Below are 15713 nucleotides of genomic sequence, written 5' to 3' on the forward strand. Positions count from 1 at the left end.
AAGACAAGATATTTAATGTTCAAACTGATAATCTTTATTGTTTTTGCGGAAATATTTGCTCATTTTGAAATGTATAAATGTCTAAGTTGCCCATGCCATGGGCACTAACACACCCCCATACCATCCCAGATGCTGGCTTTTGAACTTTGCACTGGTAACAGTCTGGATAGTCTATTTTCTCTTTTGTCCGGAGGACACGACATCCATGATTTCCAAAAGCAATTTGAAATGTGGACTCATCAGACCACAGCACACTTTTACACTTTGCGTCTGTCCATTTCAAAAGAGCTCAGGCCCAGAGAAGGCGGCGGCATTTCTGGATATTGTTGATGTATGCTTTCACTTTGCATGGTAGAGTTTTAACTTGCACTTGTAGATGTAGCGACGAACTGTGTTAAATGGCAATGATTTTCTGAAGTGTTCCTGAACCCACATGGTAAGATCCTTTACACAATGATATCGGTTTTTAATGCAGTGCCGCCTGAGGGATCGAAGGTCACGGGCATTCAATGTTGGTTTTCCACCTTGCCGCTTATGTGGAGCAAGTTCTCCAGATTCTCTGAATCTTCTGATTATATTATGGACTGTAGATGATGGAATCCATAAATTCCTTGCAATTGAACATTGAGAAAAATTGTTCATAAACTGTTGGACTATTTTTTTCATGCAGTTGTTCACAAAGTGGTGATCCTTGCGCCATCTTTGCTTGTGAGTGGCTGAGCCTTTGGGGGGTGCTCCTTTTATACCCAATGATGACACTCACCTATTTCCAATTTTGGTGTTCTTTGAGCATTCATCAACTTTCCCAGTCTTTGTTGCCCGGTTCCAACTTTTTTGAAATGTGTTGCAGGCATCCATTTCAAATTGAGCAAATATTTGCACAAAAACAATAAGGTTTATCAGTTTGAACATTAAATATCTTGTCTTTGTGGTGCATTCAATTGAATATAGGTTGAAGAGGATTTGCAAATTATTGTATTCTGTTTTTATTTACATTTTACACAACATCCCAACTTCATTGGAATTGGGGTTGTATTATTATTATGCATCGTTGCTTCCCTGGTGGCCAGTCACTACTACTACTACAACCCCTGGCAAAAATTATGGAATCACCGGCCTCGGAGGATGTTCATTCAGTTGTTTAATTTTGTAGAAAAAAAGCAGATCACAGACATGACACAAAACTAAAGTCACTTCAAATGGCAACTTTCTGTCTTTAAGAAACACTATAAGAAATCAGGAAAAAAAATTGTGGCAGTCAGTAACGGTTACTTTTTTTTAGACCAAGCAGAGGGAAAAAAATATGGACTCACTCAATTCTGAGGAATAAATTATGGAATCATGAAAAACAAAAGAACACTCCAACACATCACTAGTATTTTGTTGCACCACCTCTGGCTTTAATAACAGCTTGCAGTCTCTGAGGCATGGACTTAATGAGTGACAAACAGTACTCTTCATCAATCTGGCTCCAACTTTCTCTGATTGCTGTTGCCAGATCAGCTTTGCAGGTTGGAGCCTTGTCATGGACCATTTTCTTCAACTTCCACCAAAGATTTTAAATTGGATTAAGATCTGGACGATTTGCAGGCCATGACATTGACCCTATGTGTCTTTTTGCAAGGAATGTTTTCACAGTTTTTGCTCTATGGCAAGATGCATTATCATCTTGAAAAATGATTCCAATGGTCACAGACGTTGACTCCAGTTTCTTCCCATTCGTTCCTCATTAGATAAGAAAAGTGTCCAAAATATCAACGTAAACTTGTGCATTTATTGATGATGTAATGACAGCTATCTCCCCAGTGCCTTTACCTGACATGCAGCCCATATCATCAATGACTGTGGAAATTTACATGTTCTCTTCAGGCAGTCATCTTTATAAATCTCACTGGAACAGCACCAAACAAACGTTCCAGCATCATCACCTTGCCCAATGCAGATTCGAGATTCATCACTGAATATGACTTTCATCCAGTCATCCACAGTCCACAATTGCTTTTCCTTAGCCCATTGTAACTTTGTTTTTTTCTGTTTAGGTGTTAATGATGGCTTTCATTTAGCTTTTCTGTATGTAAATCCCATTTCCTTTAGGTGGTTTCTTACAGTTCGGTCACAGACGTTGACTCCAGTTTCCTCCCATTCGTTCCTCATTTGTTTTGTTGTGCATTTTTGATTTTTGAGACATATTGCTTTAAGTTTTCTGTCTTGACGCTTTGATGTCTTCCTTGGTCTACCAGTATGTTTGCCTTTAACAACCTTCCCATGTTGTTTTATATTTGGTCCAGAGTTTAGACACAGCTGACTGTGAACAACCAACATCTTTTGCAACATTGCGTGATGATTTACCCTCTTTTAAGAGTTTGATAATCTTCTCCTTTGTTTCAATTGACATCTCTCGTGTTGGAGCCATGATTCATGTCAGTCCACTTGGTGCAACAGCTCTCCAAGGTGTGATCACTCCTTTTTAGATGCAGACTAACAAGCAGATCTGATTTGATGCAGGTGTTAGTTTTGGGGATGAAAATGTACAGGGTGATTCCATAATTTATTCCTCAGAATTGAGTGAGTCCATATTTTTTTCCCTCTGCTTGGTCTAAAAAAGTAACCGTTACTGACTGCCACAATTTTTTTTCCTTATTTCTTATAGTGTTTCTTTAAGCCAGAAAGTTGCCATTTGAAATGACTTTAGTTTTGTGTCATGTCTGTGATCTGCTTTTTTTCTACAAAATTAAACAACTGAATGAACATCCTCCGAGACCGGTGATTCCATAATTATTGCCAGGGGTTGTACTACTACTACTAAAGCAGATGTCATACAGACAGCACATACATGGCATTTGGAGGCACATGTAGCACTCACCACCCAACTCACCACAAACGTCTCACTGCTCACAACAAACACATCACCCAAAGCCACACGGTTACTAGCACTTGCAAGCGTGTGACTAGTGTTTTGGACATGTTCAAAACTATGGCTGGGTATTGATTCAAATTTCAAGAAACGCTTTGATTCTGATTCTTAAGATTCAGAATTGTTTATTTTGATTTGATTTGATTCGATCCAATATCGATTTGGGTTAGTGTTATTAAAACCATTTTTGAGCTGTTACCCGATTGTCTAGTTATGCAACATAATACTACAAAACAAAATTTGACCCTCAAAATGCAGGCAATAGTGTTTCAGGGAGTTATAAATTTAAAATTTTTCAAGGGGAGAATGGCCCCAGTCTCCCTTACATAACCCGTGCCTGCAGCGCTCGCTCCATGGCACGCTGCAGGAGAACTTCTCCTGCAGCAGAATAGCACGGCTGGGGGGAAGTTCTCTTAAGTTCTCCTGCAGCAGGAGAACTTTTCCCACGTGGCTATGGGAAAAGATCTCCCACATTCGACACCAGGGAACATTTGTGCGCTGTCCCACGGGAATGGCACGTTATGAGGAACAGGGAAAAAAAACTATTGTGTGAATTAAATGGCAGACAATACTGTTTTCTTACCCGGAACAATAGACAAGAAAATGCAGCGTAAATTATCAGATCTTTGGATGAATGAATAAATCTGTGGGAATTAAAATGAGAATCAAATTAAAATCGGCGACTCATCTTTCCAACCCAGCACTATTCAAAACACTCATTACTCAACTTCACTCGCCGCTCGGCTGCCCATTTACTCTCCACACACGGACTGGAAGGCATCAGGTTGTCCAGAAACTCCAAATCTATGATAAAATGGAAGAAAACAGAGTTGCAAAGTTGATAAAACACTGGCGAGAAAGCAGAAAGTGAGGAAGGAAGGAAATCAGTTGCAAAGGAAGGAACACTCACAAAAGTAAAAGGTTGCTGGCCCACAGTGCATTGTCACATGAGGCCAGAAGACTTGTGTTATTTTAAAAAGATGACTCAGACTGTTGTTGTATTGATAGACTGAGTTTGCTTACAGGCAGCCTTGTACAGAAATATGTTACCAATGTTGCCAAGCCATTTTTCAAAATGTTCTCTCAATCTTTGAAATTGTCTGCAGGTAAAATTCTACTCAGCATGCTAATGTATTTTGGACCACACACGCCCTGAGCTCTTCTCTCTAATAAATCCTCCCAGATTAATAAAATGAAAAGGAGAGATTCACAGACTGAGTTTAAAAAACACCATCTGTCACAAAGTAAGAGGTGGACCATTCTGTCGTTTCTTAATTAGTCCCAGAGATCATATTAGGGGGATTTAGCTGTTGTTTGGTATTGAACTGTAACTTCATACCAGAGGATACACAACAGTGTAGTGATTTTATATTAATGGCAGTCAAATAACTGTCCTGATAAGATGGTTTAGTTGTTTGTGATATAACCAGTGTGTAAGAAGTGAAGAGTTGCAGTGTGAATCAAGAAAGTCATATTATAATATGGGACACACACACACACACACATATAGAAAAAGTAGGGTGTGGCGCCATCGTTTGCATTCAGAAAAAAACATTTCTCAATATTGCACCCAGTGAGTCAAAATTCCACATTTCCTTGAGAAATGGTGGTTTCTCAGAATGCAAAAGGCACACACACACACACACACACACACACACACACACACACACACACACACACACACACACACACACACACACACACACACACACACACACACACAGAGAGAGAGAGAGAGCGGGCCACCATTTTTCTCAGTGCATAATAATAATAATAATAATAATAATAATACATTTATTTATAATGCACTTTACATTTAAGCAATCTCAAAGTGCTACAGTACAGACTTAATTAAAAAGAGATACAAGATAAAATTAATTTAAAAAAAAAGTAGAAGGTGTACTACAATGTAACAGAAAGCTTTCTTAAATAAATATGTCTTGAAGTTTTGTATATTTTGACACAAAATGTTCACTAGATGTCAGTTCCAAGTAATCAATAGATGAAAAGAAACCAAAACAGCTATGTACAGAAATTAAGTTATGTGTAATAAAATAGAATGACACAGAGAAAAAGTATTGAACACGCAGGCTGAAATTTGTTTAATACTTTGTTCAAAAGCCTTTGTTAGTAATGACAGCTTCAAGACTCCACCTGTATGATGAAACTAGTCGCATGCAATGCTCAGGTGTGATTTTTGGTCCATTCTTCCACATAAAGGTTCTGTGGACCTCTTCTATGAACTCTGATCTTTAGTTCTTTCCATAGATTTTCTATTGGATTCAAGTCAGCTGATTGGCTGGGCCATTCCAGCAGCTTTATTTTCATTCTCATGATTCCAAAACATTCTCACGCCCAACTTGCTGCATTTTGATATAAAACCGCTTTTGATTTGTTTGTTGACTGAACCTGAAGATGTAATGAGTTTGGTAGCCCCTTTGTGTTGTTTTGTGACACATGGGGAAACGTGAACCATAACCTAGATGTAGATTAATGTTCTCTGGTGACATGGTACTCAAGCAGATAGTTGCAAATGGACTGCATTTATATAGCGCTCTTCTATCTGCATCAGACGCTCAAAGCGCTTTACAATTATGCCTCACATTCACCCATTCACACAAACACACCCACACAACAATGTCTGGGTGCTGCCATGCAAGGCGCTCACTACACACCGGGAACAACGTGGGGATTAAGGACCTTGCCAAGGGCCCTTAGTGATTTTCCGGTCAGGATGGGGTTTGAACCAAAGATCCACTGGTCTCAAGCCTTACGCTTAACCACTAGACCATCACCTTTTCAGAGTGAAATGATGCTGAAGTAATAAAATAAAAGTCTTTTGCTGTGTGAGACTAAATAACTGGAAGGGGCTTCCTGACTTTTCACACAGTGATTTAAAGGAACACTGACCAACCATAAAACTTTAATGAATCAAGAGTGAGAATGTTTTGTGGGAATCAGACTGTAGTCTGTGAAGGCACTGTGGAAAACATGAAAAATCCAGTGGAGGCAATGATTTGTAAAATAACTGTCATTTTCTTTCTCCTTCTTCCATTTATTGAACTTTCCCTGCAGTACTCGTGTTACTGTTTGTGATGTGGATGAAGAGGAGAGATAAAGAGCGCCAGGCCAAACAGCTCCTCATCGACCCAGAAGACGATGTCCGAGACAACATCCTCAAATACGATGAAGAGGGAGGTGGAGAGGAGGACCAGGTGAAAAACAAACAAACAACAAAAAAAAAAAACACCCACACACAGTGCAGTATGGCTAACATATTTCTTTGATTACCTCGAGTAGTTATGTAATAAAAATCATTAAGGCCAATTTTCTGCCTCAAGGAATTTTTTTCTATCCAGAGAGCTATTACATACTGTATGAGTTTACACTGAGCAGTGATCGCTGATGACACTGGTTGAAGATAGAGGGGAAATGAATGAGCACTGCAGATATTTTTTTAAAAAACCTGCTCAAACGGCAAAATTTTTTGATCCATTGTTAATCCTCGTGTTTAGTATGTTTATAATACCATAATTTATTTTTCCCCTGAAACTGGCCAAATGTATCACCTCAATCTGTCAAGGGAGTAAAGCTTAATGTCTGCTTCACCCAACTCTGCCTGGGAAAGCAGTGTGCATCCAGGTCTAAAATCCACCTGTCTCTACAGACAATGGTCATTTTAAACTGCATTAGGACACTAGTAGGCAAATTTGCTAAGGTTGTTATTCTTCTGATCACTTCTACAGTGTTGCTGTTGTTTCATGAGTATCCAAAGAAGCAACACTGAAAAATGTTGAAGGCAAAAAAGAAATGTGTGCAGCTGTTTGACACTACTGGACACTGGAACAACCAGCAACGCACAATATCGGGTCAGGTTTCAGACTTGTTGAAATCAGATTGAAACTCTTTTCTTCCCAGGCTAAGGGGCCCTTCACACATAGTGCAAATTTGGTTGATTTGCGCATAAAGTGCGCATGAAGCAGGAATCGTGTGCAAAACGTGTAAGATCGTAGCTGCCTCGTACACCTGTTGCTACAACTATTTGCGCACACCAGCAGCTGAAAGACAAAGTGTGCGCTGTGCGAGCTGGTGCCGCCAAATTCCAGGTGACACACACGAACATCTGACACTGCTCGCTTGGCACTTGGCACAAAATGTGTGGTCATTCACACTATTAACACAACAACAGTCAGCAGACAATCACTGTCGAGCTGGATGTGAAATTTGTCTAAGAGCCCCACGACTGTAAAGTTGCCAAGTGCACATGTAGCGTGCCAGAGTGTTAGCTCTCCCCACAACGTGCGCATGTGTTTTGCGCACCCCCCCCCCCCAACAGGTCTACATGTTCCTGCTCAAAAGACACCATCGCGTGCACAAACTGTTGCACCAACATTGTGCACGCCTGCCCATCGGCACGATGTTTCGTGGTGCAGTCATACGAGCTCTACTGCCGTGAGTCACCCTGAGCTGTACATATTCACACTATGTATGAAGGGGCACTAAGCACTTTTCTTTTTTATGGGAACAGTAGAAGCTTCTATCTGGCATGCTGCCAGGTGAGTTTTTTCAACAATCAAATTAAGACAGTTTATTGTAAGTAGTCAAATGCACAAATGTAGTAGTGGTCCAAGTGGTAAGTGCACTTGATTTCAGTGTGGAAGGTTCTTGGTTCAAACCCCATCTCTGCCACATTTCTCCATGTAATGTGGAGTTGAGTCAAGAAGGGCATCCGGTGTAAAACCTGTGCCAAATCAACATGCAGATCCACCTCAGATTTGCAGTGGCGACCTTGAGTTTAAACAAGGGAGCAGCCGAAGGGTCTTACTATTGTAAGTAGTCAAATCGTGCTGCTACACACTTGTTTGATCAAGCCACCATATTTGGGGGCCCTGTCTTCCACCTGTTGTAAGTGCAGTCCAAACCAGTGCAGTGCCATGCCATCTTTCCAGCCACTGCATTTGACATGTTTTATCCCCGCAACCCACATTCTTTTAATCACAAGTGCACTTGTGATTTACAGAACCTATGGGCATGGTGGTGTTAAATTGAGGTGTGGTTGGGTGCTGTGTTGGAGCATTGTGCCAAAGACAATTTCAATTCAATTTCAATTTATTTTCATTCATATCGTGTCAAATGACAACAGAGTTGCCTCAAGGTGCTTCACACAAGGTCTAACCTTACTAACCCCCAGAGCAGCAGTGGTAAGGAAAAACTCCCTCTGAGGAAGAAACCTCAAGCAGACCAGACTCAAAGGGGTGACCCTCTGTTTGGGCCATGCTACAGACACAAATTTGGTGGTGAAGACCACCAAAAACTAAAGAACTGATAAAAACAGATGCATTCTACCCTGTGGCAGTAGACCCTCTTCCCCCCAGCAGAAAAGCACAGGCATGGTATGGATCCCTCCATTCATTTAAAAAATAAACATATTGTATGGGCAACACAAAACTTTGCATCTAGTTGACAGTAACATGATGTAGATGACATTATGCAAATGAGGATTTTCCATGTGTTAATGGCTATAATTGAATGACCCATTTGTCTTGGTTGTCAAGGTGATGTGATAATATTTAATCCAACAATTCTGCGTTATATCATACTCTTTTTATGTATCAAATTTGGAGTCTTACCTCAGTTAGGACCCCTTCACACATAACACAAATAACACAGAAACTGGAAGAAAATCTGCAAAATATAAATGAAATGGGGAACTGCGAAACATTCCACTTGCTGACAGGAGGGACACACGGTGGTTTCGTGCATGCTCGTGTTCGCGCGCACGAACACAATGTGAGCACATGGAAAGTCGCGCACTCAGCAGCGGAGCAAAAAATTGAAAAAATTACTTAATTACTGTTATAAAGAACGGAGTTAGTGTCCGCCTATACGTACACCAGGAACTAATAAAATGACGTGGATTACTGTTCTCCCTGTTATGTTTTACATGAATTGCCTGATGCGGTCCTCTCATGAAGACAACGGCTCTCATCCCATGAAGAGCCGGCTCTTGTATCATGAACGCATCAGCCAGCATGGCGTGTCCAGTGCACAGTGTTCCGCGGTGCAAATGTGATATGTGTTTTAATTATTACAATGTGGGGAAATCCTGCAGTGACACATGCCTTGCAGTGATTCTCAACATGGTACAATATTCACCAGTGTTGTGGTGCGCTAACGTGGCAGTCAAGTAATATGTTTTATTTAATTTATTCCAGGATGAGGACAGCAAGCTGATGGCCCCGCTTCATGGTGTAGTTATGCAATGTCATATTCTACCAGCCACTACAGGTGTTCCCCAGCTGTAACTTGTGAGCACAGATATCTGAACGGCTGCAGGTTGCAGGGGGACACGCCCTCCCTTTGTCTGCAGGCGTTGCTGGCGTGGGGAAAAAAAATAAAAACCACACATCATAAAACACCACCACAACTTATAATATTTAATTCCTTTTATCGTGTTGTGAAACGTGTAGGAACACGGACCCACAACAGGGGGCGCAAATGAACGGACAATGGAATAAGCCAAATATAACAATTTAATGTTGTGAATGTGCACAACAGAGCAACAGACAACACAATTGAGATCAACAGTCAAATAAGTTACGGTGATGTGTGAGCAGGCTCGAGGATAGGAGACGCCCGTCCAGAAAAGAGCCGGATCCCACATGCCTTCCACTCCACTGGACCTGAAGCAATCCTGGAGCCACCAAGCACTGGGTCCCCAGGTGGCCACTGCCTCCTGCTGTCAGATCGGGTACTGCTGGCAGGAACAACAGACAGGTGATGGTGGGTGCGTGAACACCCAGCAAACAGTTCAACATAAAGGTGGAAAGCACCTCCACCTCTCAATCACAATGCACACGGAGCTTGTACAGATCCTGAAGTCACACTTAAACAGAGTCTGCAAACTCAGAATTATGTCAGTCAGCACAGAAGTAAAAACGCTACCACTGTATGACACCAAAAGGCTGAGACGTTTACTTGTCGGTAGACGATTTCTCGGCAGTGAGGTGAAGATGCTGCCCGGCTCTTATGGTGGTGTGGATGATGGTGATGAGTGACAGCTGGCGTTGTTGATGAGTGACAGCTGCCACTCCTGGTGCTCCGGCGCCCTCACGTGCCTGAAGCCCGCACTTCAGGCAGGACGTCCTCTGGTGGTGGGCCAGCAGTACCTCCTCTTCAGCGGCCCACACAACAGGACCCCCCCCCTCAACGGGCGCCTCCTGGCGCCTGACCAGGCTTGTCCGGGTGACGGATGTAGAAGTCGGCCAGGAGGGCCGGGTCCAGGATGAAGCTCCTCTTCACCCAGGAGCGCTCTTCGGGTCCATAACCCTCCCAGTCCACTAGATACTGAACCCCCGGCCCTTACGACGGATGTCCAGGAGCCGGCGAACTGTCCACGCAGGCTCCCCGATGATGATCCGGGCAGGAGGCGGCGCTGGTCCGGGGGCACAGAGGGATGAGGTGTGGTGAGGCTTGATCTGAGGGACATGAAAGACTGGATGTATCCGCAGTGAAGCTGGCAGCCTCAGCTTCACCGCGGCAGGACTGAGGACCTTAATGATGGGGAAGGGGCCGATGTACCGATCCTTCAGTTTTTGTGAGTCCACCTGTAATGGAATGTCATTAGTCGACAGCCAAACCTCCTGCCCGGGCTGGTATGCAGGGGCCGGGGACCGCCGGCGGTCTGCATGGGCCTTGGCCCTCGTCCGGGCTTTGAGCAGGGCAGAGCGGGCAGAGCGCCACACCCGACGGCACTGCCTCAGATGGGCCTGGACCGAGGGCACCCCGACCACTCCCTCCACAAGTGGAAACAATGGGGGCTGGTACCCAAACACACCTCAAACGGGGAGAGGCCGGTGGCAGACGAGACTTGACTGTTGTGTGCGTACTCGATCCAGGCCAGATGGGTGCTCCAGGCCATCGGGTGCGCTGAGGTCACACAGCGAAGGGCCTGTTCCAATTCCTGGTTGGCCCGCTCTACCTGTCCGTTGGTCTGGGGATGGTACCCGGACGAGAGGCTCATGGTGGTCCCCAGTTCTCTACAGAAACTCCTCCAGACCTGCGAGGAGAACTGGGGACCATGGTCAGAGACGACATTGGATGGAATCCCATGCAGACGCACGACGTGGTGGACCAGGAGGTCTGCAGTCTCCTGGGCCGTCGGGAGCTTCGGGAGGGCCACGAAGTGGGCCGCCTTGGAGAACCGGTCCACTATCGTGAGGATGGTGGTCATGCCCTGGGACAGCAGGAGGCCCGTGACAAAATCCAGGCCGATGTGGGACTAGGGGCGGTGGGGCACAGGTAACGGTTGGAGGAGACGCTGTGCCCATTGGTGGTCTGCCTTTCCCCTGGTGCAGGTGGTGCAGGCCTGGACATACTCCCGGATGTCGGCTTCCATAGACGCCCACCAGAAGCGCTGCCTGACCACTGCCACGGTTCTTCGCACCCCTGGGTGACAGGAGAGCTTGGACCCGTGACAGAAGTCCAGGACAGCAGCTCTGGCTTTCGGTGGGACGTAGAGTCTGTTCCTTGGGCCGGTCCCCGGGTCTGGGTTCCGTGCCAGGGCCTCCCGGACGGTCTTCTCCACGTCCCAGGTGAGGGCTGCCACGATAGTGGACTCGGGGATGATAGGTTCCAGTGGATCTGACAGCTCGACCTTGACCTCCTCTTCATGGACCCGGGACAGGGCGTCAGATCGATGGTTCTTAGTCCCGGGACGGTAGGTAATCCGGAAGTCAAATCGCCCGAAGAACAGTGACCAGCAGGCTTGCCTGGGGTTCAGACGCTTGGCGGTCCGAATGTACTCCAGGTTCCGATGGTCCGTGAAAACCATAAATGGTACCGCAGCTCCCTCCAACAGGTGTCTCCACTCTTCAAGAGCTTCTTTCACCGCAAGAAGTTCCCGATTGCCGACGTCATAGTTCCGCTCCGCCGGAGTCAACCTGCGGGAAAAATAGGCACATGGATGGAGAACCTTGTCGGACTCTCCGCTCTGGGACAGCACGGCTCCTATCCCTGAGTCAGAGGTATCCACTTCAACAACAAACTGGCGTTTGGGATCGGGCTGCACCAGAACGGGTGCAGACGAGAACCGACGTTTCAACTCCCTAAATGCGGCTTCGCACCGTTCCGACCAGGTGAAGGGGACTTTAGTGGAGGTCAGGGCTGTCAGGGGGCTAACTACCTGGCTATAACCCCTAATAAACCTCCGGTAGAAATTTGCAAAGCCGAGGAACTGTTGCAGCTTCCTACGGCTTGTCGGTTGGGGCCAATCCTTCACCGCCGCAACCTTGGCCGGATCGGGTGCGACGGAGTTGGAGGAGATGATGAACCCCAGGAAAGACAAAGAAGTGCGGTGGAACTCACACGTCTCACCCTTCACAAACAGCCAGTTCTCCAACAACTGCTGCAGGACCTGATGTACATGCTGGACATGGGTCTCAGGATCCGGGGAGAAGATGAGGATGTCGTCCAGGTATACGAAGACGAACCGGTGCAGGAAGTCCCGCAAGACGTCATTAACCAATGCCTGGAACGTCGCGGGCGCATTGGTGAGGCCGAACGGCATGACCAGGTACTCAAAGTGACCTAACGGGGTGTTAAATGCTGTCTTCCATTCGTCTCCCTTCCGGATCCGAACCAGGTGGTACGCATTTCTAAGATCCAATTTGGTGAAAATTTGGACTCCATGCAGGGGCGTGAACACAGAATCTAACAGAGGCAGCGGGTATCGATTATGAACCGTGACTTCGTTCAGCCCTCTGTAGTCTATGCATGGACGGAGTCCGCTGTCTTTCTTGCCCACAAAAAAGAAACCTGCACCCATCGGGGAGGTGGAGTTCCGGATCAACCCGGCAGCTAAGGAGTCCCGGATGTAGGTCTCCATTGATTCTCGCTCAGGACGAGAGAGGTTGTACAGCCTGCTGGACAGGTATTCAACGCCTGGGATCAAATCAATGACACAATCGTATGGACGGTGCGGGGGAAGAGCGAGTGCCAGATCTTTGCTGAAGACGTCAGCAAGATCATGGTACTCCTCAGGCACCGCGGACAGATTGGGGGGGACTTTAACCTCCTCATTAGCTGTCACACCGGGTGGAACCGAGGATCCTAAACATTCCCGGTGGCAGGTGTCGCTCCACTGCGTCACTACTGCAGACGGCCAATCAATCCGGGTATTGTGCTTTAATATCCATGGAAACCCCAAAATCACTCGGGAGGTAGAAGGTGTTATATAAAACACAATCTCCTCCCTGTGATTTCCAGACACCACCAATGTCACTGGTTGTGTCTGATGTGTGATTAATGAGAGAAGGGTGCCATCTAGTGCCCGTACCTTCAATGGGGAAGGTAGTGCCACTAGAGGGAGCCCTACCTCCCTGGCCCATGTGCTGTCGAGCAGATTCCCTTCAGACCCCGTGTCCACCAGTGCTGGGGCATGAAGGGTAAGATCCCCACAAAGGATCATCACTGGGATGCGTGCTGATCTACGGGCTTTTCCCGCATGGATGTTATGGCCCACCCTTAACCCAGTCTTTAAGGGCGGGCGTTGTAGTTTAACCGTTTGGGGCAGTTTCTTTGTATGTGCTCATCAGAGCCACAGAAAAAACACTCCCCGCGAGCCAGCCTCCATTGTCTGTCATGTGATTTTACTTTGGGCCCTGCTCGTGTCCATAGCTTCGTCAGGAGGGGTAGCTGTGGCTCCACGGAGCTCTCTGACTGTGGAGCGTGGAGACGGCGGCACCCTTTCAGACCCGGAAGGAAGAGGGACGGCTCCTGCCCGGCCACGCCCTTCGCCCTGCTCCCGACGGTGTTCTTCTAACCGGTTGTCTAACCGTATAACCAGGTCAACAAGCCCGTCAAAATCCCGCGGCTCATCCTTAGCCAGCAGGTGCTCCTTCAGGACCGGAGATAGTTCATTTACGAAGGCGGCGTGGAGTCCAACGTTATTCCAGCCGGACCTCGCAGCCGTGATGCGGAAGTCGACTGCGTACTCGGCTGCACTCCGACGTCCCTGTCTCATAGACAGCAGCACAGTCGAAGCGGTCTTGCCTCTATTGGGATGATCAAACACTTGTTTAAACTCCCTCACAAACCCAGTATATGTCGTTAGGAGCCGTGAGTTTTGCTCCCAGAGCGCCGTAGCCCAGGCATGTGTGTTGTGTGGGCCGCTGAAGAGGAGGTACTGCTGGCCCACCACCACCAGAGGGCGCCCTGCCTGGAGTGCGGGCTCCAGGCACCAGAGGGCGTCGCCACCTGAGATGAGCAGCCAGGGTGACAGCTGTCACCCATTATTGGACACAGCTGTTTCTACTCTGCACCAAGGTATATCAGGAGGACGGCGTCTCCACCTCAGTGCCGAGATATCGCCTAAGACTGAGGTAGTATCTCTGCATTCTTATTCTGATTAACCAGCTAATCATTTGTTAAACCTTTTCAGGATTGTTGACTGCTAAAAGCTATATTGCTTGGATAAGTACTCACCTTCCTGTTGTGCATTGACAAGAGGTGGAGGCGGCTTCTCCCCTCTTCGTTACTGGGTGCTGTCGCATCACACCTGTGTGTTGTTGCTCTCTCCTGCCAGCAGTACCGGATCCGATGAGCGGAGGCAGTGGCCACCTGGGAATTCGGGACTTGGCGGTTCCAGTATTTCCAGGGTTCGGTGGCAGAGGAGATCGGGGTGGTTCCGGTTCGACTGAGACGGGCGTCTCCTACCTTCGAGCCTGCCCACACGACACCAGCAAATTCGACCCCAAATTGTGATTGTTGTACTTATTGTGCTTGTTTCACAATAGTAAACCTTGTTATTTATCTTCCTCCATTGTCCGTTCATTGCGCCCCCTGTTGTGGGTCCGTGTTCCTACACTTTGACAACAGGATATCTCGGCCAGCGTCATGGACCCCGAGGGGCGTCAACCGGCTGTTGAACGGCCAATGGAAGACCAAGGCGCGGCGGAGGCTTCGGGAGGGGTAATCGGTGAGTTGCAGTGGATCCTCACCGCTTTCACCTCTCGGATCGATTTAATGACCGAGCAGCACGTTCTCCTAAACCGCAGGGTGGAGGCTCTCGCCGCACAAGTGGAGGCGCGCCCTTCGGGCGCCGCTGCGGCTCTCCCTCCCGAGGACCCTGCGCGTGAAAGCAACGTTCCTCTGGTCGTTCAACGGTCCCTTCCTCCGTCCCCAGAAGCCTACATAAGCCCTCCAGAACCGTACGGAGGCTGTGTGGAGACGTGCGCGGACTTTCTTATGCAATGTTCGCTCGTCTTCGCACAGCGTCCCGTGATGTACGCGACTGATGCTAGCAGGGTAGCTTATGTGATAAATCTGCTTCGCGGGGAGGCACGCGCTTGGGCTACAGCGCTCTGGGAGCAGAACTCACGGCTCCTTCATACATACGATGGGTTTGTACGGGAGCTCAGAACGGTGTTCGATCATCCCAACAGAGGAGAGTCCGCTTCAACCGCATTACTGTCCATACGACAGGGGCGTCGGAGCGCAGCTGCCTATGCAGTCGCCTTCCGCATCGCGGCTGCGAGATCCGGCTGGAATAGCACTGCCCTCCGCGCTGCCTTTGTAAACGGACTGTCTCTGGTCCTAAAAGAGCACCTGGTGGCTAAGGACGAACCGCGGGATCTAGATGGGCTCATTGATCTAGTCATACGGCTTGACAACCGGTTAGAAGAACGCCGTCGGGAACGAGGCGAAGGGCGTGGCCAGGCACGGGTCGTCCCTCTCCCTTCCGGGTCCGATCGAGTTCCGCCGTCCCCACGCTCCTCTGTTCCGGCGCTCCGTGCGCTTA

At 47.3% G+C, this 15713-nt stretch overlaps 1 protein-coding gene across 2 annotated transcripts in view; it reads left to right on the top strand.

Moving 5' to 3' along the window:
• Positions 1-15713, top strand: part of LOC117519059 (cadherin-2-like) — a 294157-nt gene that overhangs the window by 225178 nt on the left and 53266 nt on the right. For both annotated transcript variants that reach the window (XR_004563157.1, XM_034180364.1), the window contains exon 14: positions 5990-6129. Coding sequence is in view for 1 of the 2 variants with exons in the window: in XM_034180364.1 (XP_034036255.1) it covers positions 5990-6129 (140 nt within the window). In the remaining variant the exon portion in view is untranslated. The remainder of the gene's footprint in view (positions 1-5989; positions 6130-15713) is intronic.

This window comes from Thalassophryne amazonica, chromosome 10 (assembly GCF_902500255.1).
Source record: "Thalassophryne amazonica chromosome 10, fThaAma1.1, whole genome shotgun sequence".
NCBI classification, from domain to species: Eukaryota; Metazoa; Chordata; class Actinopteri; order Batrachoidiformes; family Batrachoididae; genus Thalassophryne; species Thalassophryne amazonica.